Genomic DNA, 23,551 nt, shown 5'->3' with positions numbered 1-23,551 from the left:
AGGTGGAAACTGATTAAAATTCCTCCTCCATTAATCAGTATGTAAGGGGCTGGCAACACAGAAATATTGATGAAACAGCTTTAGCATAAATTTGACCATTATTCTATATATTGAAATATATACCCCTGTCCTGTTTTATGTCATGTTATCTTTTAAATCATTGATAGTTCTGATTAGTTAAAAAGACAAGTGCCCTTCCCCCCATTTGATGAATAAAGAAGCTGATACTTAAAGAGATGAAGTCATGCACTTGCTTAAAAACTGGCACAGAATTTGAGACAAGAACATGATTCCTAGATTCTAATGATATTTCCAGTTGTTTCTGTTACAACATAGATTTCTGAACATGTTTAGGAACAGGCTGAAATAGAGAACTGTGTTATATCTGCTGGATGATTGGGAACGGGTTTGGTTCTTAAATATGAACATTTTATTTCCATTTATTTATAAAATTCAAAAAAGCTTTGCAATTTCTGAGGCCTCCAAAGCACTTTGCACACTCTAGTGATATCACAGAGACCAGGAGTATTTTACTGAATGGCAAGGAAAAGAGATAAGAACCCAAAACTAATGATTTTATCTGGCTATATCCAATAAAATAGAATGAGTTCCTTTATGTCTATCTCTGCATAAAAGTCATGCTCAGTACATACATCAGCCTTATAAAGATTTCCTTTCATAAAGATATATTTATTTTCTTTCTTTATATATTTATATGAAATGAATATTAAAATTCCCACTTTTCAACTAATTGACAGAATTGACTAAGGTTTCAGAACTCCTAGTCATTCATTTGGCATTATTACATTTAGCTTTACTTAATAATCCTGGTTGCCATCCAGTTTAAGTCAAATAACAGTCTCTGCCTATTGTGACTGAGATATTAATAAGCCATAGTTTTCACAAGCATTATGCCCAGCAATGCTCACAGTCATTGACAAAATAGCTTCTTATAAAGCCTGGATCATGATTCTTAGTTTTCTTTTTGGACCTCCTGTATTATTTCTTTTTTTCAGGTCAGTCTCAGGGTCTCTGAGAAAACATATTCTGAGGAATCCTCTTTTTAAATTACACAACCACACAGGCATATAAATACCAATCAATTAGCTATTCATGTTAACAGTAGTTATATTTCAAATTACCTCAAGATTAAATGTAATATGATATCTTCTTAAGTAACCATGTCTAAGCATTTTATATATTTAAAAGATGGGCAATATTAGACTTCACTGAGAACACCATAGCAACAATTAAAACAGGGTGCCCTGGTCAGAGAGAATTGCATGGCAAAACAGTTCACTCACACTAGCAATTTCAAAACATGTTACAAAAGAAGATATGTGATATAGCATTGCAAGTTTCATAGACTAAGTGCTCAATGATGGCAAGATCATTGTGAGAGTGTCCACTAGTTACTGTGTGTGACATTATAGATTACTTAAATGTTTTTAAAATAGAATGATAAAACTGATTTTCATACCTTATTATTTCTATTCTTATGCATTAATTTTAATGAAATAATTCCATAAAAAAGAAATGTGTGTCTGAAATGATTGATTGTAGTGCAATCTGAATGGTGAGAAAATTAGGAAAAATCAAGGGTTGATAAAATTATTGAGAAATTCATTGTGTAAGGATAAGAACCACATGATACTCTCAAGAGATGCAGAAAAAGCATTTGACAAACAAAATACAGCATCATTTCTTGATAAAAACCCTCAAGAAACTAGGGATAGAAAGAACATACCTCCAGATCATAAAGGCCATATATGAAAGACCCATAGCTAATATCATCCTCAATGGTGAAAAGCTCAGAGCTTTCCCTATAAGGTCAGGAACATGACACTCTCACCACTGTTGTTCAGCATAATGCTGGATGTCTAGCCTTAGCAATGAGACAACAAAAAGAAGTAAAAGGCACCCAAATTGGCAAAGAAGAAGTCAAGCTTTCACTCTTCACAGATGACGTGACACGCTATGTGGAAAACCTGAAAGACTCTAGCAAAAAAACTGCTAGCAATGATACATGAATTCAGCCAACTCACAGAATATAAAATCAATATACTGAAATCAGTTGCATTTCTATACACCAATAAAGAAGCAACAGAAAGAGAAATCAAGGAATCGATCCCATTTACAATTACACCAAAACCCATAAAATACCTAGGAATAAAACTAACCAAAGAAGTAAAATATCTGTACATTGAAAACTATAGAAAGCTTATGAAAGAAACTGAAGAAGACACAAAGAAATGGAAAAACATCCCATGCTCGGGGATTATAAGAACAAATATTGTTTAAATGTTTATGCCACCCAAAGCACTCTACACATTCAATGCAATACCTATCAAAATAACACCAGCATTCTTCACAGAGCTAGAACAAACAATCCGAAAATTTGTATGGAACCAGAAAAGACCCCAAATAGCCAAAGCAATCTCAAAAAAGAAAACCAAAGCTGGAGGCATCACAATCCTGGACTTCAAGCTATATTACAAAGCTCTAATCATGAAGACAGTATACCACTAACACATACATAGACACATAGATCCATGGAACAGAAGAGAGAACCCAGAAATAGAGCCACAAGTGTATGGCCAACTAATATGTGACAAAGCAGGAAATAATATCCAAAGGAAAAAAGACAGTCTCTTCAGAAAATGGTGTTGGGAAAACTGGACAGTAACATGCAGAAGAATGAACCTGGACTACTTTCTTACACCATACACAAAAATTAGCTCAAAATGTATAAAAGACCTAAATATAATACAGGAACCCATCAAAATTCTAGAGGAGTAAACAGGCAACAACCTCTTTCACCTCGGCCATAGCAACTTCTTATGGAGGCAAGGGAAAAAAAAGCAAAAATGAACAAAATGAAAAGGCAACCAACAGTTGGGAGAAGATATTTGCAAATGACATACCACATAAAGGGTTAGTATCCAAAATCTATAAAGGCCTTATCAAACTCAACACCCAAAAAACAATCCATTGAAGAAATGGGCAAAAGACATGAACAGACACTTTTCCAAAGACATCCAGATGGCTAACAGACACATGAAAAGATGCTCAATATCACTCATCATCAGGGAAATACAACTCAAAACCACAATGAGATACCTCCTCACACATGTCAGAAAGTCTAAAATTAAAAACTCAGGAAACAACAGATGTTGGTGAGGATGCAGAGAAAGGGGAACATTTTTTGCACTGTTGGTAAGAATGCAAACTGGTGAAGCCACTCTGGAGAACAGTATGAAGGTTCCTCAAAAAACTAAATATAGAGATACCCTATGACTAGCAATTGCACTATTCAGTATTTATCCAAAGGATACAAAAATGCTGTTTTGAAGGGGCACAGGCACCCCCATGTTTATAGAAGCACTATCAATAATAACCAAATTATGGAAAGAGCCCAAATGTCCATCAACTAACTAAAGAAAGGGTAAAAAAGATGTGGCATATGTTTACAATGGAATATTACCTGGTGATCAAAAAGAATGAAATCTTGCCATTTGCAACAATGTGGATGGAACTAGAATGTATTATGCTAAGTGAAATAATTCAGTCAAAGAAAGACAAATATCATATGATTTCACTCATGTGTAATTTAAGAAACAAAACAGATAAACATAGGGGAAGGGAAGGAAAAGTAAGATAAAAAAAAAGAGAAGGAAGCAAACCATAAGAGACTCTTAAATACAGAAAACAAACTGAGGGTTGCTGGAGGGGAGTTGGTGGTGGTAGGGGGGTTGTGCTAACTAGGTGATGCGCATTAAGGAAGGCACTTGCTGGGATGAGCACTGGGTGTTGTATGTAAGTAATGAATCACTAAGTCCTATTCCTGAAACCATTATCAACACTGTATATTAGCTAACTTGGATTTAAATTTTAAAAAGTACACTGTGTAGCAATACAAATGATGTCCAGTCAGCAATAACTGTCATAAAATATATAAGAATGTGAACACATTTACACTTCATAGTGCCACCATGAAAGTGACCTGGAGGCTGGAATGTATGTGTGTCCACTCTTTTAGTGAAGGATTGAACCTTGTGGTCTACATTACCAAGAATTACTATTCATCGAATCTTCCAGCCACAGTTAGGACATTTCAATTCCATGTTGGTTTCCTCCTTCCTGCTGTGCACTAGGTCATACCTTAGTGAACACTCTAGTCTCTTTGTTCTTTGTTTTCATGTATGGAGCTTGTAAAAATAATGAACACACCACAGAAGCATTTGTATAGGTATATGGTATTCTCTTTGCTTGAAGCTGGAGCTCTGATACTCCTCACAGTGGCCAACCTATGTATGAACTAGGAATGTTGTTGCCAAATGTAGAGAAAGGCAAGTCCTGGATGTTAATATTACCCTAATATCCCAAAGAGTGCATGAGCCCTGACTGCTGACATCAGCATTCTGAAGAGACTCTGTATCTGCTGCTTGGTTAGTTCAGAACATTGCTGTGCCCACACTGTATGACTATCTCAGCAGCGCGGCTGATAGCTTGGCTCCCTGCCCAACTCAGCAGCCAGCAGAAGGGCAGGGCGAGAATGATCATCTGAGTGTGAGGTCAGAGCTGTGATTACTTAAGAATCACTAAGCACCTGAAGAGGCAAGTTGTTTGGAGGCTTCCGTTTTCCCCTACTCTTCAAAATCTCTCAATCTGATCACAACTAGCACAGGACGACAGTGTTCTGTGTTGATTTAAGGTGTTACCCCCAGGAGTGTAGTATTGTCATCCGGAGATTTCCCTCAATCACTAAAAGGAGAAATATCGAACCAAGGACAAATTCTCAGCACTCAACAAGTCAATCAGGAAACCCCATGGAGAAAAGGATTTTTTCCTTTGGCTGAAAGTAGATAATGCCCTGCATTTCTCTCTGTAAAAGAAAAGGAAAGAACAGATTAAAAGGAAAAGGTTTCTGAAGGGTAACATAATCTTCAGCCTGGAAGAGGAAAATGGGAGGGGAGGAAATATAACCCACAGCTACACCCTGCAGTGCATCAGCAGGAAACGCAGCTCAAAGCCTGCCTGCATTCTTCCTAGCACAGCTGGGCTCATTTTCTTGACCTCATTGTAATCTTTGACCCATTCCTTTTTGTGAGTCAAAAGAATCTGGCAGGAACCAAGTGTCCTCTGAGAGGTGTCTTGCTTTCTAGAATGAAATTTTCATGAGGAGAGGAAACATATCTGTTGCGCTCATCCTGTGCCCAGTGCCTAAAAAGAGGGTGGCACATAATAATTTCTTAATAAATATTCATTAAATGAATGAAGGAGTGTGTTATTGGCTATATCCACCTGCAATTCTGTTTAAAAAAATTTTTTTTTTGCCTTAATGATGTGTCTGTCAGTCAAAGCTTAAAGCAGGTAGTGCAAAAGAAATGGAAGTCCTATCCCGTCCTCAGCTACTTAGGGTATAGTGAGGTGAGGGACTGAGATAAAATGGGCAAAAGAGAAATTGGTAAATGGAGAGAGGAAAGAAATCTTAAGAGGATAAAAAGGCAACGAGAATACATTTCTATCTGAGTCAGACTGTGTAAATAAACCCTTAATGGATGAACCACTAGATGCACTCCCTTTTCTTAAACATTATAGTCAGGAAAAAAACAAATGGCTGGACTAATGGAGGAGGGGGTGTGGGAGAAAATGTTGATTCATGGAAGCACTGTCTGAGGTTTACTTCATTCCTGCACTCCCCACCACAGGTGAGGTTCTGACACGGTCACCTGGATGTGGATAACCTAAGCCTCATTCCTTATGTTTTCACTGCTGGTTTTGGTTCATCAGGTTCTAATGGAACACATTTCCACCTTACCAGGCTTATGCCAAAGTCAGTTCTAGTGAGATTCATGAAATAAGTTGGACATGGCTTCCCACTACTGACCCCGAATATAAGATATAAATTTTCTCTCTTTGCAGCCCTTTTTTAAGATAGAAGATTTTCCCTTTTATCTGATTCTTGCCCCATCCTTATGCCAGATTTAATGTAATTATTGCATCAACATTTTGTATCCCCGCCAAGAAGTCCTAAGGCCAGTGGCAACATTTTTAATAAATCAAAAGGATCAAATCAAACAAATAAATGATTTAAGTGGCAAAGGGCAAGAAAGTTCCACATGAAACTCAGAAAGGTTCTTGGCTCAGCTCAAATTGGAAACTGCACAATCAGCAGATTTCCAGAGGTTTTCAGGTTATGAGACAAAGTTTTTTTTACATTGCCCTAATTATGGCTAGAGTTAGAAAAACATAAAACAGAATAAAGAAAAAGCAAAATATAGTGATTGGAAAGTTGGCAATAGCTATCCCTCTCAGAAGTCTCATTTCTCATGACAAAATGCCAGAAAAGTAGCTCTTTGTGGTGAGCTTGTAAGACCAGGCAATCTAAGAGGATTTGTCTCCATTGTTTTTCTTTTTACCATAGTCATTCTTCTGCCTCAGGGGGGAAAAAGTATTTGTTTGTTTGATTTTCATGGGCAAAGGTGGTCTGATGGCTTTTTATGTCTCCTAAATGCTCTGGTATGTCCTTGAACCATTTCTGAAGTATCCTCAATATTTCACCCCCTCTCTCCCACACATGTATGGTGTTTAGGGGCTACAAATGCCCATTCCAACATTTTTACTCTGTGAATTTATTAACTATATAGTGTGCATTAGCTCTTACAAGCATAAAGCAACTTCAGCAACACAGCTCTCTTTATTGCTTCTCAAGTATTGCCTAGGTTTTTTTAAAAAAAAGTTTTACCATCTGTTCTGGCTTAAGCCAAAGCTGAATTAAGACGGTAAACTTTTAATATTGCTCCTGTTACTGTTGCAGTTATTATTGCATTTTTGGAATGGGGAGGAGGTGAGAAGTCAAAATAAATCTGTATAAAGTCTCTAAGAGAATAGAAGATGAGAATTCACCTTTGGCAGCCAGTAGTATTATTTTTGAGCCTGGACATAAAGGCTACTTCTTTCCTCTTTCATGAGTCCCATCAAAAAGAGGTTAAAATGGAGTCATGAATATATCAGTAAATCAGTCACATATTTATCAAATTTCTTCTAGTTTTGATATTTACCTGGGTTCAGGTGCTTAAATAAAAGAGAGGCGTAAAACTTAATCGTTGACTTCAGGGAAATCACATTGTAGTGGGGTGGTGAGATGAATGATTACAGAATATATAGGAAAAAACTGTCTAAGTTAGGAGGAAGGAAATCCAGACACATTAACTGTAACTGGGGTCATGGAACTGGAAAAGTAAAAATTCAATGCCCTCAACTGATTACTGCTTGTAATTGACACTATTAGATGTATGCATCATGCTTCTACTAATATTATTTTAAGCAACTTTTGTTGGTATATATAACATGCAACTGAGTTTCTCTGAATTTTACCTGGATAAACCAAAGTGGAAGTCTATGTTTATAGCCTAAGGGAATGTAGACAGATTATTCCATGGAAACAAGAGATTCAAATAGTTATCTTCAAGTGATTTTTCTGAACCCTTGGTGTCCATTAGAAATACCTGGAGAACTTATAAATTAATAAATGTATATATCAATTAATTAGTAAATTAATTGATTAGAAAATTAACATCTCTTGGCCCCATCCAGACCCCCAGGGTAAGGCCGGGGCATTAGCATTGTTAAAGTTCACCAGGTGATTTTAATGAACTGGGGCTGAGAATCCTTGTGTTAAGTAATTAGATCCACATTTCATTATTTGAATTTTCCCTTTCTGGAACTTTTAATTAGTTTCTCCTCTTATAGGTTTGCTGAAACAAAATCAACAACTCCCAGCATCTGTCAATCATCAAGGAGAGATTTTTTTTTTCTACTTTTAACAGCCAACACAATAAATCAATAAATTATTCCTCGTCTTCCACTTTCTTCTCTTTGCTGAGATGACAGTGTTTTCCTGTCATTTCTCATACCTAGACAGCTGTTACTACTTTGCAAGATGCTACCTATAACATTTGAGGTCCATAGAGCTTAAGAAAGAAGTTGGGTTCTTGTGAGCATCACTACATCAACCATAATGTCTACCATCTCATTGAGTTTCCAATTATGTGAACCGTTTCCTTAGAAAGAGTTTAAGTTGCATTTTCTTTCATCTGCAGACAAAATTATCCAGTCCTTATTTAATATCCCAGCCTCATTTTGCAAACTGTTCCTCCCACCCTGGCACCCTTGCCCTCTATGATCCAGCTTCACTAATTTTGATTTGGTCTCTCATGTGTTCCAGGCATATTTTTTTAAAGATTATTTGTTTTTTGGGGGAGAGAGATAGAGAGCAAGCAAGCATGTTGGGGAGAGAGGGAGAGAGAGAGAGAGTCCCAAGCAGACTCTGCACTGTCAGTGCAAAGCACCACTCAGGGCTTGAACTCACAAATCGTTAAGATCATGACCTGAGCCAAAACCAAGAGTCAGACACTTAACCGACTGAGCCACCCAGATGCCCCTAGCCTTCTTTTAACACAGATTTAACTTCCAACCCTCTTCCCATCCTTTGCCTGGTTAACTCCATCTTCATGAGTTAACCAATCTTAGTTAACAAAGTCAATGTTAATCTTCATTTATCACGCGCTCGTATTTCTTTTATAAAATAATTATAATGTATGATTCATGCACGTGTTTCTTTGATTGCTGTTTGTTTACCCAGTGACATGTAAACTCTATGTGGAAATAAAATTATATATTGAATACCTAGCCCAGGGCATAAGACATCACAGATGTTTTCCAAATATTTGAATAAATGAACAAAAAAAGTTATTACCTTCTATAAATGGGGATATGGAATAATTTATAAACAACTATATTAAGAATAATTACTGGGGCGCCTGGGTGGCGCAGTCGGTTAAGCGTCCGACGTCAGCCAGGTCACGATCTCGCGGTCCGTGAGTTCGAGCCCCGCGTCGGGCTCTGGGCTGATGGCTCGGAGCCTGGAGCCTGTTTCCGATTCTGTGTCTCCCTCTCTCTCTGCCCCTCCCCCGTTCATGCTGTGTCTCTCTCTGTCTCAAAAAAAAAAAAAAAAAAAAAAAACAACAACAACAACAAAAAAAAAACGTTAAAAAAAATTAAAAAAAAAATAAATAATTACTATATATAAAAAATTGCTCAAAATGCAATATAAGCAATGTGAACAGTGCATTGCACAAATACACAGGAAAAGAAAATGATTCCAACTCCTCTATCTATAAGGTTTTATGGAAGGAATTGATATTTGAACTTACATATAATTGAGAAAATCTATAAACACTGAACTATAGACCAAGGCAGAATGAAGGAAATAATTAATAGACACACAAGCAATATATCTGTGAATGCAGGAGTAATTGATTCTAACTGGGTTGAGAAGAGAAAATTTTCCACATATTCTGAAGTGGGCCTTGATAGAAGAGACTGAGTTCTGTTGGTAAGGAACTGCGTGCTTTTTAGGCTGAGGTACAAAATAAGCCAAGTTACAGACACATGTAAATACATGAGAAATTGCCTCAGGCTGATAGGAGTAAAGGTAGCAAGCACAAATGTAGAGCATGGACTCTTTTTTTTAAGGTGGAATGGAGCCATTTGACTTCTTAGAACAGGAGACTGGTGTAAGTAACAGTGTGTTTTGTAAAGATTGGATCACAGAGATGATAAATGTGGATCAGAGAACCTTATGATTCTTACAAAAATCCAGTAAAAAATAATGATGTTCTGGGGGTGCCTGGGTGGCTCAATTGGTTAAGCATCCAACTTTTGCTCAGGTCATGATCTCACAGTTCCTGAGTTTGAGCCCTGCATTGGACTCTGTGCTGATGGCTCAGAGCCTGGAGCCTGTTTCAGATTCTGTGTCTCCCCCGCTCGCTGTCCCTTCTCCACTCACACACACTCTCTCTCTCTCTCAAAAATAAAATTTTGAAAAAATGATGTTCTGAACTAACCAGGGATATTGCATACGTAAAGAATTAGGCTTATTCAAGAGTGTAGACAAGGAAAAGAGAGACTAAAAAAATTCCACAATATACCAGGCATTATTTAAAATATGTTTGTGTTATTTTCATTCTAATTGCATGGAAGGTTGATAATACTATGAAAAAATAGTTTTAACTGAGAAATAATGAAATCAGTTTGGAGTATATTGTGTTTGAGATACTTAAGGAATACATTTCTAGCAGCCAGTGGGGTTTGTATGTGGCTTTGAAAAGTGGTAAAATATTAAGAGGTAAGGATCAATAAGAAAGACAGGAATGATTAGCTTGCCACAGAGCTGCAAATGGGCTTTCTACCATACCAGTCTGCAAAAGTGGGCAAGATATACAAGCATTCTTTTTTCATTGTTGTTGTTATTTATTTATTTACTTTGAGAGGGAGGGAGAAAGAGACAGAGAGAGAATCCCAAGCTGGCTCTGTGCTATCAGGGCAGAACCCAATGCAGGGCTTAAACTCACAAACCATGAGATCATGGCCTGAGCAGAAATCAAGTCCGATGTTTAACCACCTTCAGACACCCCAGTACCCAACACAAGCATTCTTGAAAAGACTTTATGAAAGCAATTGAGTACCATTTGGGTATTTGTGTTGGCAATAGGACAAGTATATATAAGGGGAAGTTAATATAATGATGCAATAGGATAGAAAGGCAGGCCAAGATATTACAAGTGAGGCAATTATTATTAATTGCAGTGAGAAATGGAAAAGAACAATTAGGATGAATAGTCATTAGAGGGATTGCAGAATTCTGCATTTTAAAAATGCAGTTCTCTTTGGAGAAAAAAAAAAACATTGCTGATATGTATATATCATTCCTCAGTGGCTGAGACTCAGCTTAATGGAGAGGTCTTTGGGACTGGAGTATAGCTATTGAAAGGATCACTAACAGAAATACTGAAGTTCACACAGATGGTGGCAGAACCCAAAGGGATGTTCAAGGCCAGGTGTTCAGGGTGGAAAGCAAAGAAGTCACTTAGTAAATGAAGGCATTGAGGAAGCGGGTGGTGTGAGTTCAAGATTATTGAGGAAAGTGAGGAAAGTGCTGCTCTTTCTCTACGTGAAGGGAGCAGAAGGTGAGATTTGTATTTTTTATAACAGATCCTTTATTTTTATCAACAAAAAATAAATTCCTTGCTTTCCCCCTGATTTTTGAATTGTTACTCAACTACATCATAGAAATGATATGTAAATGTTAGTAGAAACACCAGTGCAAATACAATTGTTTTCATTGTCACTCAAAGAAATCTATTGACTACCCACTACATGCCAGACATTGCCTTTTTGTCATTAAACTTCGAAACAATAATTTTATCTGATAAACAGCAAGGTCAGCTGAAAGATTTACATCAGAGATCTGGAAAGAAATCAAGTTTGCGGAAATAATGATGGCATCACTAATGGGTACACACTGTTTTCTGTTTGTAGAGTCTATATTTCTTGGCTATGGAGACAGGATTTGGCAATTGGAGACAGGGGACTCAGATTTTAGTTCTAGCTTGGCTGCTAACAGACAGTGTAAATTCATGCATGCCATTTCTTAACTTGAAGCCCCAATCTCCTCATCTACAAATGGAGTGGAAACGTTTTTTGCAGCTCTTCTAAACTATGATACTAAATATAGTTCCCCTGGTTTCAGGAGAGACATGACCTAATATAGGAAATACTGATTTATTGTTAGAAGTCAGTTTACATTTGGTTTCTTAACCTTTCTTGTTCTCATTGTTATCATTGACAAAATGGAGATACGAATCCCAATTATACCTACCTCGTAGGAAGATTGTAAAGATAAACTAGAATAATAAATTGGAATGTGCTAGTTCTAAGGAGTATCATTATCACCAATACATTACTCAAATGCAGAAATACATTTAGATTCTTTTGCTTGTCATTCTCTCCTTACCTTCTCTTTTATTAGCTAAAACCCAGCTGCATGTTACTAACTTATTATTGACTATTTGGGCTTCTGCTTTTGTTAGCAAACCTTATAAGGAAGAAAAACTGCTACTTGCCAGTTATGCCAAGAAATGATTAGTAACATGATAAAGCTAGGGAGATCTTGTTGAACTATCATGGATTTCTGTTAACCACAATGTCCTTCATGTCCTCCTAAACACAAAATAAAAAATAATCAAGAGCTGGCTAGTTAACTTTTTGTGTGTGAGTGATACTTCCTAAGCCATTTGTGATCTCTGAAACCTTGTTTCTGTTATATTCAATAATACCTACATATCATCTTTCTTGTCTACACAGAAGCTTGTTGTGAAAATGAAATGAAATAGTATTTGTGGCAGTACTTTGTAGACCATACAGCACCCCACAATGCTTATAGCTATTAACCATTAAACCACGTAGGACATTTTAACTACAGGTGTCAGTTTTCACATAAAAAAAGTTACATTTGAAGTCTTATCCACAACTTTATATTAAGTATTACAATTTAAAATCATAAGCTACTGGGAGTAGAGCATCCCTCCACGTGAAATTTTATCCAATAGAGATATTTTGAGTTGTGCCTGGGTGGCTCAGTTGGTTAAGCATCCAACTTGGGCTCAGATCTTGATCTCACAGTTCGTGAGTTCAAGACCCATGTCAGGCTCTGCACTGACAGCCCAGAGCCTGGAGTCTCCTTCAGATTCTGTGTCTCCCAGTATTTCCGCCCCTCCCCTGCTTGTTTTCTGTCTTTCAAAAATGAATAAATGTTAAAAAATTAAAATGAAAAATATATTGAGCATTAATGTTGAAGTATGATAATATTTTGATGATGATGAAAGAGAAGAAAAAGTGATGTTGTAGAGAAGAATAGATAAGGTTTTACCAATATGGGGAATAAAACTGATGCAGAGCCAAGATGTCAAAATCCCAGCTACTTATATTACCTATGAGAAGTTTCATTTTATCAAAAGTAGATCATTTGGACAAGTCTTGAAAGGTAACCAAATCAATTGGTACTCTGGACTTAATATTCCCCAACACCAGATAATCGGGTCCTGGTGTTGATGATGGAAAAAACAGAAAATTTTGTGAAATTTATCATAGAGAAGGAAGGAAATATTGGGGACAGGTCAGACATGTGCAGCTGGCTTTGAGAGAAAAGACTTCTTAAAATACAGAGAAAATGTGTGTGTGTTTTCTAGTAGCCAGATTTTCTGGAAGTAAGCAGGCTTAAAGGTAAATGGGAAAGTTGAAAAATAGAATAGAAACTCTAAAAACTCCAAAAATTATTTATTAAGCAATAATACCTAAAAAGTATTTTATATATTTGATCTTAAATATATATAAAAATACCTAAGTAGGAAGCTATCAAAGATAACTGTAGTTAGGTTCAGAGCTCTATGATAGCTCACATTGTAACACCACACTTGGGAGTCATGGCTGCCCTATTCCTTCATTCTATAGGCAGATGACATGTGGACAAATCAAGAAGAGGTAAGAGAATACAGCTTCTTCTTAAGTAATGGATATGTCTTTGTAACATGATTCAAGGTCAATAAAAAGACAAGAATCCTTTAGCATAATTTAGTCTAAAATTAAGTGAACAGGTAAGGTATCTTGTGAGGGTTGTTGACAGAACAATATAGTGCAATGTCTGATTTTTGTTTTGTTTTGTTTTGTTTTCATTTTCACACAGGGACCAATAGAGAAAAATAGAAACAACAGGAGAAAATAAAATTTTATCCAAAATACAAGATCACTTGGATGTCTGTATTCCTTTTTTTCATATTCAGAACTTGAAACATTCCCCTATGGAAGCTCATTATTAGAATGCCTTAAAACCCACACTAGATTATGGTGAAGACTTCCATGTCATGAGCGGAGCAAAAACAATGAAGTCAAAGGACTGGATCAAACTGGAAAAAGGAAGGATATAAAGAAATGAGAGGGCATCTCTGTGGAATACTGTCCAACATCCAAGGGAAACCCACACAGGCACAGGGCAAGTGTCTGTAGGTGAGATCCTGCAGTGTATATAGCGCATGTAGGCAAGCTAGCAATACCAAAGGCACAACCTCCTCCATCCCATCTCCTGACTATATAAAATTCAGATTTTTTTCGCTGGGGACATGGAGTAAGATAATGTTTAAACGTTTTAGAAATTCACTTTCTGTTTTTTTTTTTTTTCCCACAGATAGAGAAGGGATACATCTACCCCCATCCTCTCCCATCCAGAGGTAGGCATCTGAGACAACTTCAGAGGGGTTGGTGAGAGATACACAGTGTCCTGATATGTTAGGAACATATGGACAAAAATATAAGATGAATCTTATTTCTGGGAATATATATTCCCCATCCACAGAGGGGAGCTACACATGCCCAGTGGTCCTTGATTATGTTCAGGGATACTAACTAGTATCTGGGTTTTGGCTCTAAATTGCTATATGTGATACAAGAGACACTGAGATAAATTATCCTGCTAGAACTGAGAAAAGAATAGAAACTGTTAGGCTATTGCAGTTATGATAGGAAACGATTGCAAGATGGCCAGAAATGAGCCATCGTGGTCCTGCGAACACCATCAAAGAAACACAGGGAAAGTACAGAGGCTGGTCCGAGAGTAGAATCACATCATTTTGGAGAATGAGCAGCTCAGTACAGAACCGATTTAGCTAGACAGAGAACTGAATGCATTCAATTTCAGTTAAAGTATTAAATCAGAAATGCATAAGAAACTTTACTGATGTGCACATGACCCTTCCGTATACCATAGCATTCACCACTCTGGGGTACAGTGACCAAATGGCTTCCAGCTGCAAGCACATGCAACTCTTTGCTTGAGGACTCTCTCCAGACCACAGCACATCAGGTGGCAACATCCCATAGAGCACTTGCGAGTTATGGCCTCTACCCTTTTACCTCCTAGGAGTCCTTCGAAAAAAGACTGACAGGAATTTATAGATAAATATCCCTATTTCTTTAGCCTTCAGGCAAAAACAATTCTGAAGCATATTCAACACTGTCTCCTAGAATTTCCAAGTAGTACTAAGCCTCTATTGCCCATAGCACTAAAATACAATCTTAATGGGCTGCTTTCTCTTCTTTTCTCTTCCCCTGTTCCAATTCCAGTGCTCCCTGGAATCACCTCTCTAAAGCATGCTGATATTCAGAAAGCTTATTGGATAATGGAAGGGAATGTCTATTATAGTGACCTTCTGTAAATGATAGAAAATACCAGAGCACCTATTCTGTGATAGACCAAGCAGGCCAGAAACCACACACTTACACCTAAGTCTCTTGAAATCAGATTCCAAGGAATAGGGTACTAGTGAGGACTGATGCACGATGTAGGTGAAAAGTGAATGATTTACAAATCTCTTTTTCAAAAGTTTATCTGTCTTGTCAAGTCCAAATACAATCCAGAGAACTTTAATGCGATTATGAAATTATACTGGTAATTTTGCCATTTTCAGAAAATAAGAAGTGACGGTAGAAGAGGAAGCAAGATTTGCCCTGATTTTGAAAGTAATACTCAGAGAATGTTTCCAATTCTATAGTGGTGAACTTAAAATCAAAATTAGAATTGTTTTTAAAAATAGATGCCTTGTGGCCATTTTTTCTTAAAAAGTAGTAATAATTAATAAACAGATATAAAAATTAAACTAATTCCCTAATACGTCAGATTCACTGACACATTAGGAGAAAACTATCTGTATCTTGATTGCAAAGCAACTTAGTTTCTCATGATCTTCTCCTAAACAAGACAAATACATTGAGTGAATCTCCAGTTAAAGATGATTGGCAAGTTGGTATGTATTATCCTAGCCAGGTGATATGTTTTACGAGGATCAACCTTGGAAATATTAACATTTTGTATAGGATAACTGTGTTTGGGGGAAGGCTTTCCTGTGCATTGTTGTTTATCTACATCCCTGGTCTGCACCCAGTAGACACCAGTAGCATTCCCCATCCCAGCCATGACAACCAAAACTATGTCCAGACATTACCAAATGTCCCTCTGGGCTCAAATCTATCCCTACCCCCCAGTAAAGAAGCATTGTTTAGTGGGAAATCTTTTAAGGCATGCATAGTATCTTTCTAGTAAACATATTTTCACTAAATGTATATAGAATTTGCCAATCATTGGCAAATCTCTCAATTTGCCAATGTGAGAGAACATTGTGAGAGGACCAAGATACATATTTAATTCAACTGGCCAGAATTCAGACTCAATACAATGAATTTCTTGCGGATAAAGTCCTATGTTTAAATTCAAATAATACATAGGTGTAAGTTAAAGGATACCCATCTTAGAAAGAAATTTGGTGATTTTTAGTTGATCATAAATTCAATATAATCCAAAAAAGTATTTAAAAAATAATGAAAACTTAAGTATTAGAGAGAATAAAGTTCAAATCAAGGAAGGTGACAACTCTATTGTAATTTGTAATTTGGTCTTACAAGTACTGTGGTCACTTCTGTGTCACATTTTGAGAAGACCAGGGGTTTAAGAGAAGGGTACTAAGATGATGGCAATTTCAGCATCCAGATAATTTGAGTAATGACCAAGTGAAACCAGAATGTTAAGAATGAAGAAGAGAAAACCCATGCAAAGGTGGAGGGAGAGTAACAATATTGGAAAGGCTGTCATGTGGAAGATGGAGTGAGTTCTATTTTGCACAAAGAGAAATAGAACCACCAAGGGGGAGCTATAGGAACCTAGAAATTGTAAATCACAACTGCCCTACAATAGACTACCTTGCAAAAGAAGCAACCACTCCTTTACTCCTGGCTGGATAAGGCTTTGTTGGGGACACTGTAAAATACCATCTATATTAGAACAATTAACTTGAACCTTAAAATATTCTCAATTTTGAACATATAATTTTACATGAATCCTAGTCTCTTAGCAGCTGCTCAAAATATTTCTAAACTACACTGTAAGTTTATTTTATTTTTATCTTCTAGTAAAGTATTGAAGCTAACTATGCAAAGAATTTAAATGCATTATATTTTAAAATTCTAACTACCAGTTGTCTCATTATCTCACTTTTACATCTGAATAAACTTGATATGATTGATAGAGGGATGGCCAAAGGACCCACAGTTAATGACTTTCAAAACAGGCTTCAGGCCCCAAACACTTTGCTCTAAATGCTGTGCTTGTGACAGATCATTATTACTTTAAGTGTAAAAGTACATTGTTCTAAACATTAACTATCGGACCAGAAGTATTCAACCAGACTTTCTTCATTTCTTCCTTTCTTTTTTTCTTTTCTTTTCTTTTTTCTTTTCTTTTATTTCTCTTTCTCTTTCTTCTTTCTCTTTCTTTTCTTTGATTTATTGCTATTTTTACTGAAGGATCAATACTGTGGTTCCACATTCTATGTTTTTTCAGGGAGTTATTTTGCACTTTTAAGCAGAGTTGATCAGTGGCACTTGAGAACCATCACCATATCTTGCACAGAGATGGGATTCAGGTAGGAAACATAGGATGCTACCACTTGAATAACCATATTCCTCACCGAGAATTGTCTTGTCTGGAGGAAGAGTAATGACAAGAATATTTATACAAGCACAAAATGCACTTATCATAGTTGGTCTAGAATCAGCCTTCTTGATAAAAGAGGAATTATGAAGAAGTGGTCAACACATCTTCTTTGTATAACCCTCGTGAAGAACTATTTCCTCCTGGCCATCCAATGAATTTAATTTTGAGGTCAATGAGCTGTTTTTTGTAGTCCATCTACCACTCTCCAGTACTGATGGCTTCCACAGGATGAACGCTTTTGGTGGATAGAGCCTTCCTGTATAGTAGATGTATACAATCTATCTTCACAATATTTAATCAAGTATTCCAATCTTTGGAGAAGTTGTTCTTCAAATGAATATCATGTTGTTGAAAATACTGGATATATGAGATGAATGGATTTACATATACTAGTACTCAACAAATATTTGAAGATTGAACTTGTAAAAACGAAGCAAAATTTATATAAAAGCCAGACAGCTAAACAAGTTGTAGAAAAGGATAATGCTTATGTACCTTGTAAAAGTATATGACATTTCTTTGATGCTTTCTTAATACTCACCGAACCATTTATCTTCAGTGTTATTTTTATAAAAAAAGTTTTTCTATTTCCAATGTGTGTTTGGTTCTTAACATTTTAGGGAATTTTGAAATCCTTTGAAGATTTGATGAACCTAATTAGATTCTTTCCCCAGAAGAATACTTCTCTAAATCTGTCAAATTTTACTAATAAATATTGCTAGAGGTTACTAACTCCTGGGGCCTAATCACTGGACTCTGGAGATCTGTGTCTCACAGGTCAAGAATCCTTGAGCTGTTTACTACTGATAAATTTTATACAGCTGTCATCTTTAAAATTTCATAAATTAAAAAAAATATATAATGTTTATTTATTTTTGAGAGAGAGAGAAAGTGTAAGAGGGGAAGGGGCAGAGAGAGAGGGAGACATTGAATCTGAAGCAGGCTCCAGGCTCTTGAGCTGTCAGCACAGAGCCCAATGTGGGGCTGGAACTCATGAATCATGAGTTCATGACCTGAGCCAAAACCAAGAGTCAGACGCTTAACTGATCGAGCCACCTAGGTGCCCCTAAAATTTCATAAATTTTTAAGATAAGCTACATTACACAGCCTTTAATTTAGACATTAAGAAGAGGTAGTTTGTTTCCCCAGTATATTTAAAAGTTATGAGTAAATAAGAAAGAAATAACATATGTCTAGAACAACATAGGTATAAAATGGATTAAGTACTCATGTTCAAACCTTGTACTCTAAGAATGGGGATAAAGACTGTGTTTGTTTCTATCACATTATTATCAAAGGCCAGAGTTTTAAATCCATTTCCAACTCTTGGACTAAAACTCACAAAGAGTAACTGATAGGTCATCTCATTTCTACAGTCACTTTGCTTTTGCAAAAAAAAAAAAAAAAAAAAAGTGGGAAATGAAAAAGTTTATTCCTTTACACACTTGTTTTTTGCATTTTTATTTTTCAAATAGCACAACCTGAGCAAACATTTTTAACATGTTTTCTTGAATTTATTATTATGGAAAATAATAGTATACAAGTAGCCACCTTTTCTTTGCACTTAGTTGTGCAAGGCACATTAGTTCTTATTATCCTTACTACCCTATGGGGTTGGTATCATTACCCTTAATTTACTAATGAGAAAAGTGAGTCAGAGAAGTTAGATAACTTGTAGCTAGTAAATGATAGTATTGGAAATTAATCACAGATTTATTTAAATTACACTGCTTTTTATAGAGAAAAATCTTATGTATGAAATCAGCAACTTCCTGTTGTTTTTAACTGCTTCTAGGAGTTTGCAGTTTCCTCTAGAGCAAGACGGACAAATACAAACAAAGGTACATTTAGTGGCTGTATTGTTAAGTGTATGAGGGTAGACATGCTTAATGAATATCAAAACCCAGAAAAATAGAGGCAGTACTCTTCTCCTGGTTGTCTAAAGGACAGGTTTTCCTTTCAAATTCAGTCTTCCTTACTGGGCCACTTGGTCCCCAAATGGTGCCGCATGTACTTTTTTGAAATCAATAAATCCACAGTTGTATTAAGAAATATTTTATTAACAAAACAGTAAATTCCACTTGCTTAGCATTTCCAATAATGGAGAAATTGGCCTTGCAACAGAAAAAACAAAACAAAACCCTTAGATACCCAATCACACAAAGCACTAGAAGGGTAGGGTCATGTGGCCTTTCTTTGATGTTTTGGGGATTGACCACCTCACACATTATTGTAGTATTTGTTTTTTTGTTTTAAAAAGGCAACACATTACATGGATAAAAAAGAAGCATACTCAATCAGAAAAGTTACAGTCTAGAGATGTAATCAAATTTATGCCAGGTAGTGTGAAATCCTGTTAACTGCCAACTATTCATGGAACCCTGATACATTTGGTATGAAGATACTTGGGATCTTATTCATGTCTTTTTTTTCTCTCTAGCTCATGTTCCTCTCTTTTCTTTCTCCATTCAAAAAGAAAGAAAGAAGAAAAAAAATTGCTAGATTTTGTGTAGGCCAATAACATTAAAAATATTTTTACTGACAATATTAGATCATTGCATGAAATTTTAAAATTGATGCTGGAAAGAAATATTGAAATCAACCCCAACAACATCCTTCATAGATATACTTCTTATAAATACCATTATTTATTTTCTATCATATTTTAGAATCTTTCCAGATGGAAACTAGTTTGAGTTCAATAGAGCAAATGGAAAAGCAACCATTTCTTTGTAAAACCTCAAGATGTAAATTAGTGGTTTCATATTTACCTTCTTATTTCACTGGCTTTCCCTGAGTAAGACTGAATTAGAGAAAAAAAAAAAAGACATGAATTCTTAAAGCGAGCAAATTAAAAAAAAAGAAGAAAATCTGAAACACAAGTTATGGATACTAAATTTTAGTTTTAAACCTTCACTTTCTGGGTCATGAAAAGCCTTTTAGACTTTTCACACACCACAATTACTTGGCAACCATAGATAGTGGTGATTTGCTATGAATTATACATATTTCTAAGGTGCTGTATGTCTGAAATCCAGGCCACTTCTTGGCTTTTTTCATCAACTGAAGTATCGCAAAAGATGTTTTGCATTTTTTGCCTTTGCTGATTAAAGCTCATGGTAAAGGTATTCTCTTTTATGAAATCTAAAATCATTCTTTTAGGAGATGTTAAAGTAATGCGACCAATTTTTACTGAGGCATCACCTTCCAATCTAATAATGCATTTCCTTTGCATTACCTGCTCATATTAATAATTTATTGCTATGAACATCATTGAAACAATATGCAAAAACAAGTGTGTCATCTATACTTTTCTATCGCTTAATGTGTGTTAAACTAAAACTATATTTAATGATATATATGTAAAACCAGAAAAGTTAAAATATGGTCAATAATCAACAGAGAATGATATTTTTAGATGGATACTAACACAATTGTTGAAAATACTTTCTTAGTTGAGAAAATGTTTACTTTCCAAAGTATTTATCATGCACATCAGGTTCAGAGTGTGTGTGTGTGTGTGTGTGTGCGTGTGTGTGTGCATGTGTGTGTGTGTGTGTATATATATATATATATATACACATATATGATTTTATTGGAAACAAAGTTTTCAATTGCAGCAGCCAGGGTTAAGCTGTAGATTAACCAATTTTGCTTCTGTAACCTCCCAACATAATGTTTCATATTCATGCAGCAATACACCAGTGATATTCCATTTGGTAAGAAAAGGTTCCATTTCATTAGGGACTAAAATCTTCCCAGGGTTTCTTGGGAGCATGATCTCAATGAAGCAAATCACCCCATTTGTCACTAATACCTTGGCACAACTATCTTCCTTCCTTCCTGCTTTTCAATTTGTCAGTAAATATTTGCTGTTATATATATGTTCAGGTTTTCCATCATATCTGATGGATTCCTCTGGATGTGTGTGTCTGTGTGTGTGTGTGTTTGTGACTGTAAATGGTGAAAATATATGAAAAATGTGAGTATTTGGGGGAGAAAAGAAGATTATAAGATACATATGTATATATTTTACCTTCTAATTCACACCTTTCATACAAATACTAAAACTTAATTGCAACAGAATGAAGGCTGTACATGTTAGAAAAAAAAAGTAGCTGAGTCTTTTTATATACATTCATACATATCTTCCTTAGAATAAACACTACATTGTAATTTTTTTAAAAAAAGTAATTGTGGCAATTTATAATGGTGGCAAAAAAACAAAAAACAAAAACCAAAACCAAAACCCTGAAATAATTGTTGCTCCGATGTCATAAAACTCCCTATACTTAGCAACACTTATAACATTGAATTTACCAAAAATGGCTGAAGAGCAGAGATATATTTTGCATTTTCTATACAACAGGCTATAAAACGTCACTTATCACAGTCCAGAAAGCACACATAGATGGATTTTATATAAACATATGTAATAACATATTAAGCGTGCATGAAAATTTCCCAATGATTGCATCTATGCCCTCTTGGGTTTTTTTTTGTTTGTTTTGAAATTTTAGTGTGAAAATGTGCCTTATATTTCACATTGTTGAAAATAAGGCCTCCATACTTTTTTATTCTCTCACAACCAGAAAGGGGCTTTTTGAATGTGTTCCTACACAAGTCTTCAAAAAAGCCAGCACTTTGTTTCAAATGCAAGTTCCAACCACTGTTCCAGCTGCGCCAGGGGGTAAACCCAAAGGTTTGCAGTTTGGGTCATTCCAAATGACACCGTCTTCTCTGGCAATCGGGCTAACTGACTTCTCAGGAAAGCGCTAGCACTTTGGCTAAATCCAGGATCATAGGTAGCTTCTTTTTTTTTTTTTTTTTTTTGGTGTGTGTGTGTGTATGTGTGTGTGTGTTGTGTGTTGCGTTGTTTTTGTGTTGTGCCTTGATGTTGTAATACTCCTTTGCTTTATGAATGCGTGCGGTCATCACTGTCTTTTAGAAATGTTCCAGCAACATAAAGACAGGCAGAGTAAATGAAAACACTGTGGATGTTAGGGAATTTATTGGCCCCTGTTTGTTTTTGTTTTTGTTTTGTTTTTCTTTCTTTTTTGGAGAAACAAGAGCATGAGATACTTGTTTTTATTTTTTTAAAAACAGTCTTTCCTTCCTGATTGCATTCCCTGTCTTCTTTTGTATGTGCTTCGTAAAAAGGAAAGTAAATAAGTTTATATTATGTCTCAGATAAAATGAAGACTATTTCTATACAAGGGTCTTTTTTAAGATCTTGGGATCAGACGTAATACTCTTTATCCTTGTTTTTCTTATTTTTGTTGGCGCTTTTCGCACTGCTGGGTTGTTTCTCCTTTACAACAGCCCCGTTGGACTGTGCTGAGTTACTGATGTAGTTTCGACTCTCGTCCACATGATACGAGCCTTCATCCCGGTTTCTGTACTTGTACATGGCATAGAGGAGAATGAGAATGCACAGGGCGGCGGCAGCTACGATCCCCACCACCATGCCTGTGGTGCTGCTGGACTCCCGAATCACTTCCGCTGAGCCTGGGTACGGCTCTCGCCCGCCTGCTCGGGTTGGGTTAGCTGTAGGAAAGAAGGGGAGAACAACGTAGTGTGATTACTGAGTTCACCGAATGCCCAAGAGCTATATTAACATGTACCATCTATTTGCATGCCTAAACGAGTAACACCTACAGCTTTAGGAAAGGTATTCTGCTGCTGCTAAATGTAGCAATCCCTAGGCCTCATGGTCACTAGAGACTAGGGACTAGGAATCAAAGCACTTGGGGAGAGATCTGTTGCCATCTTTTCTTTATCAAAGATCAATTTTATTAACATGATATTGTAAGTGCAGCCCCAAATAAGCTTCTGTAGCTCTTAAGGGCCACGTTGATGTGTTAGGTGAAAAATTATAAACCCAACATGGTAAATACAATCATAATGACACTACCTTATACTATCAGAGGGTATTAATTTAACAACCAAATTGAGGTTCATATGGAACACTTGGGCTAGCTCTGGAATCTGAATTATTATAGCTAAATTTAGTTTTATTTTAGAAGTCACAGTGCCTCATTCAGTAATGAATACAGTATTGAACAAAAAGATAATCTAGGCATTTTGAATAGACTAATTGCTTGCTTG

The 23,551-nt window shown here is 36.1% G+C and overlaps 1 protein-coding gene across 33 annotated transcripts in view; it reads right to left on the bottom strand.

Moving 5' to 3' along the window:
• Nucleotides 1–19,482: 19,482 nt before the first annotated feature.
• The window catches only part of NRXN1 (neurexin 1), a 1,154,099-nt gene continuing 1,150,030 nt past the window's right edge, over nucleotides 19,483–23,551 (bottom strand). For 23 of the 33 annotated variants that reach the window (XM_040453755.1, XM_040453757.1, XM_040453772.1 and 20 more), the window contains one exon: nucleotides 19,483–22,990. In XM_040453755.1, coding sequence (XP_040309689.1) covers nucleotides 22,683–22,990 — 308 coding nt within the window. In that variant the 3' untranslated portion in view covers nucleotides 19,483–22,682. The remainder of the gene's footprint in view (nucleotides 22,991–23,551) is intronic. The other 10 variants (XM_040453759.1, XM_040453760.1, XM_040453763.1 and 7 more) reach the window with 1 other exon arrangement.

The sequence above is a fragment of the Herpailurus yagouaroundi genome, unplaced genomic scaffold, assembly GCF_014898765.1.
Source record: "Herpailurus yagouaroundi ecotype Mexico unplaced genomic scaffold, PumYag 210, whole genome shotgun sequence".
NCBI classification, from domain to species: domain Eukaryota; kingdom Metazoa; phylum Chordata; class Mammalia; order Carnivora; family Felidae; genus Herpailurus; species Herpailurus yagouaroundi.
Note: the sequence above shows the minus strand (reverse complement) of the source record. Positions and strands in the feature narration are given on the sequence as shown.